Genomic DNA, 4,334 nt, shown 5'->3' with positions numbered 1-4,334 from the left:
GCCAGGGAGGGGGTTGGGAACGGACGGTCTGCCCAGGGCGCCCAGGGCGCCGGGAGCCTGGCCGCGCGGGTTCGGAACGTAGTCCCAGTCCGCTTTCTCTCCGCACCCGGGGATGAGTCAGGAAGAACACAGTTCGGCCCGCCGCGCCGCCCCGTGTTCAGGGCCCACTCTGGGCCTGCCAATACCCAGACGCGTTACATCTGTCCTCTCTGCCTGTCACAGAAGAGGCTCAGAGAAGGGGACCGACTCTCCCAGGGTCACAGAGCTGGGTGTGACCCTGAAGCCACCACTTCTGGGAAGCTGCAGTGGCCCCATACCGGCTCTGGGCAGGACAGTTAGGCGCTGGCCCCCTAATCCCCCCACTCTCCAGGGGTTCCTCCATTAAAGCTTCTATGAATGCCAAATTGCCCCCCTCCCATGACTTCTGTGCTCCGGGTTAGACAGAGAAAAGAGATCAGAAACACAGAAAAAAATGCAGTTTATGTGCAGAGCTCTTGAGGGTATTGGAGGGAAGCCGCAGAGTAGTGGAGGCTACGTTCACCGCCCGCCAGGGGACGCCAGGAAGCCGAGGAGGGTGTGCTGCCATGAACTGGTTCCTGTCAGGCGCCCTTCAGAGGCGTATGGCTCTTAGGGGGAGGGACTGGCCCCAGCGCCTAAGTAGGAGGCTCGGCTCTCAGGGGTGCTGTAAATGGTTAAGGCCCCAGGCAGGCCGAGGGCTGGGGCTCCCAAAGCAGTCTGGACGTCCAGCAGGAGTGGGGCTCCCAGCGAGGGGTCCTTCCCTAGGAGAAGTGGGGCTGTGCTCAGCACAGAGGAACATCCCCCCTTCTTTATTTAGGGAGGAAGAGTCTGGTGGCCCTGCCTTCTGCTCAGGGTGAATGAATACCCCCCCCCTTTTAAATTTGCCAGCGAGCATGTGCACTCCCCAGAGAGAAACAGAGAGGAAGAAAAGCACCACCAATAGAGCATGGTCACACCATTATCCCTTCTCTATTTCTCCACTCTCAGGATTTGGGGTACACACACACAGTGCCCAGGGTGTTTTTCGCAAGACACCAGGTCCAGGATTCAAACTACAGGGTCAGGGTCGGCCATGTGGAATCCAGCTCCTTTAGCCACTAAACTACGGGCTGACTGAAACACCCATTCTTCACCTCTCCAATGGTGAAGGGGTGGTTCAAGTAGTGCTGGTAGCGCAGCCAGGAGATTTTCCTGCCAATCACAAACTGCCTAGCCCACCCCATCCTGGTAGAAGGGCCCAATCCCCCTCCTGAGACAACAGGACCATTACCTGGGACTGGAGAATTTAACCCCTTGACTGCCAGCTCAGCCTCTCCCCTCTCTGGAACCAAGGGCTGCATCTGCAAGGGAGAACCCCAGGAAGCAGCTGGGAAGGAGCTGAATAGCCAAGGAGGAGCTGGGGAATCCATGGGACAGTCCTCCTCATAGAACAGCCTGCACTGACCAAAGGGCTTGACTTAGCACCCCCAGCCCTTGCCCTCCTCCACCCCCATCTCACCAGGGACAGCTCCATGTCCAAGTCCATCAGGGTCCATTCTCGCCCTTGGAGGCTGGGGCCCAGCACCTGAGGACAGCTCTGGGTCAGTGGTGTACTCGCCAAGCTGCAGACAGCTGGACCCCATGGGGTCTCATGCCCAGGTGCCTGCTGGAGGGGTACTCACATCCAGGGGCCCTGCAGGCTCCACACTTTCAGGAGGGGGCCGAAGCAGCATCTGAGGCAGCAGAGTCTCTGGGCTCCGATCCCCTCTCTCCAGGCCTAGAGGCCCCCTGTGCACAGAGAACTGCTGTTGGCCTACAGTGGCACCCTCCCAACAGTAGGTACCAAGAAACCTGATGCATTGGGATTTAAGTCCCCCAACATCTAGAAAATGTTAGGAGAGGCAAGCCAACCACATAAAGGGGCACACAGAGGGCCTCTTGGGACCTGATGTTTGGGTGTGGAGCTGGGATATGTCCCTTCCCTTTGTTCCCCAGTGAACACATTTACAATGCAGATTCCTGGGCTAGCCCATGGCATGGCAGTTAAGGTGGTTGGATCCCACATGGCCAACTATGCAGTTTGAGTCCCAGACCCAGCAGCTTAAAAACACCAGGCATGTGTACGTGTGTGCCCAAAATACCAAAAGGAGGGAGAGATGGAGAAGGGATTGCAGTGTGACCATCCCCCATGGGGGCTGCTTTCTCACTTTCTCTTTCCCCATCCCAGCACATACATCCTCTGGAGAATTGAAAAATAACATTAAATTAACTAAACAAAATAAAACTGTAATGCAGATTCCCGAGCCCTACCACAAGGGGTTTGTGAGTTTCCAGGCCTGCGTGGCAGTTTCCACTTTTCAGGGGATTCTGATGTTGGTGCTCCTTAGAAATCAGGTCAGTATGATTGATAGATTCAAGTGCCCAGTCGCCCTCTCAGCCACCACAGGGCAGACAAGCTAGGAAGTTCTGTGGGCCGGCAAGTGCTAGTCTATCTACAGAAGCAGCCTGAATGGCCTCTGCTCACCTGTCAGGTACCTCCCTGGGACCCCTTGGTTCAGGCTGTTGGACATTCCTGGGCCCCTCAGGGCTGAAGCTCCCTTTCCCTTCCAGGATGGCCTGCACCACAGCCACAGGCAGCGGTGGGGGGGCTGTCACGCAGAAGTCACACTCGTTTGGGGCCAGGGCCAGCCCGGCCTCGCCATCCCCCCCTGGACTGGCCGGCTCTTCTTTGAGCAGTGCCAGGCCCTTCTCCCTGTACGGGAGAAAAGCTTCAACCAGACCCTGGCACTGACCTCTCCCCCTCCCCCCACAGCCATCTGGGCTGCCAGGCCCTTCCCCACAGGCTTCCCAGAGGGCAGCCTCTGTCCTCCTTACCTCCTGCCACCACCAGAGGGAGAAAGCCTGGTTCCTTCAGGGGATGGAGGGTCTTCTGGAACATCAGAGATGATGGGGCCCCTGGCCCTGTGAGGGCTGAGGCCCAAGGCTGTCTCTGGAAGGGGCTGTAAGTAGAAGGCTAAGCCCAGCCTTGACCTCTAGCCACAGGGAGGACCAGAACCCAGTAGCACACACCTGGACCAGGTCTGAGGGGGAAGGTTTGAGGGGGGACAGGCCCAACCCAGGCTGGGAAACCTGGGTCTGGCTGGGGGCAAAGCTGGCCTCCGTCTTCTCTTCTTTTGGGGGAACGGGGAGAAGAAATGACCTGGCTGTGCCCTAGTGATGGGAGAAGAGAAACTTACCGACTGGATGAAGTAAGGGTCCTGCAGGAGGGCGCCAGGTAGTGGGCAGGCGTTGAATTTGGCTGGTGTTGGGCATGAGCTCCCCTCATCCAGCATCAGGGACCTGTGCAAGGTCAGCCCCGTGACCCTCGGTCTGCACCTCTCTCCCTCCCTCCCTCAGGCCCCAGCAGCCAAGTCAGCAGAGCTGAGGCCTGTTGCCAGGGCATTGGTCACATGCTGGAGGTGGAAGGGGCTCCCCCCAGGGATGGGGGCCCTTTGGGGGTAGAGATGGGGGGAGGGAGCATGGTTTAAGCCCCAGGCCCTTTGCTATTGGGATGCTCAGGGGGGATGGGGGGCTGCTGAGGTCCTAGAACAGGGGGAGCTGGGAGTGGAAGTACCAGGTGGTGGAAATTGGGGGAGAAAGAGAAAGTCTTGGATGGGGGAAGGAGAAGGATGCTTCCTGGTGAAGGGGTTTGGGAGGAGGGACCCCTGTAAGGGGGAACCCTGGGGAGGAGGTCCTGGCAGCGGCAAGTGGATCTGGGTATCTCTGACTTTCTCACTTACAGCTTCCGCTTGGCCCCTGCACTGCTGGGCCCCGCCTGGAGTGGCCCAAAGAGGCACTGGATAAGCTGAAGAGAAAACAAAGGGTTAATTCACACACACACACACACACACACACACACACACACACACACACCCAGCAAGGCACTTCCAGGTGGGGGGAGGGTTTAACCCTGGCTCCGGAGGACCCGGTCGGAGGGGGAGTGGTCTGGAGAAGTAAGGGCTGAAGAGAAATACCTTGCCAATGACTCTGTGCTGCTGACTGTGGCTCTGTCTCAGTGTCACCACCTCCCGCCCCAAAATCTCGTTCTGCCTGGGGGAAGGGGTGGAAGGGTGCTGAGGCATCTGAGAGTTCGCTCGGTCACCACCGCCCACACAAGGGCAAGGCCATGACCCACGCGACCACCCCGTGATCACCCATCCTGTAGAGACCCGCGTTCCACAGCTTTGCGCATTTGCCTGGATGGAGGCGCCAAAGCCAGAGAGAGGACGGGGCTGCCCAGAACCGCCTGGCGACCAGTATCCTCTCACCCAGAACCCCCCACCCGCCTTCCCCCGCCC

At 58.8% G+C, this 4,334-nt stretch overlaps 1 protein-coding gene across 1 annotated transcript in view; it reads right to left on the bottom strand.

Moving 5' to 3' along the window:
• The window catches only part of HSF4 (heat shock transcription factor 4), a gene marked incomplete in the record, with an annotated part of 13,925 nt that overhangs the window by 3,903 nt on the left and 5,688 nt on the right, over window positions 1–4,334 (bottom strand). The window contains 8 exon segments of the mRNA XM_014590562.2: window positions 1,289–1,358; window positions 1,517–1,582; window positions 1,680–1,785; window positions 2,522–2,749; window positions 2,872–2,996; window positions 3,234–3,336; window positions 3,777–3,841; window positions 4,011–4,086. Coding sequence (XP_014446048.1) covers window positions 1,289–1,358; window positions 1,517–1,582; window positions 1,680–1,785; window positions 2,522–2,749; window positions 2,872–2,996; window positions 3,234–3,336; window positions 3,777–3,841; window positions 4,011–4,086 — 839 coding nt within the window.

The sequence above is a fragment of the Tupaia chinensis genome, unplaced genomic scaffold, assembly GCF_000334495.1.
Source record: "Tupaia chinensis unplaced genomic scaffold, TupChi_1.0 Scaffold000463_1, whole genome shotgun sequence".
NCBI lineage: Eukaryota > Metazoa > Chordata > Mammalia > Scandentia > Tupaiidae > Tupaia > Tupaia belangeri.
Note: the sequence above shows the minus strand (reverse complement) of the source record. Positions and strands in the feature narration are given on the sequence as shown.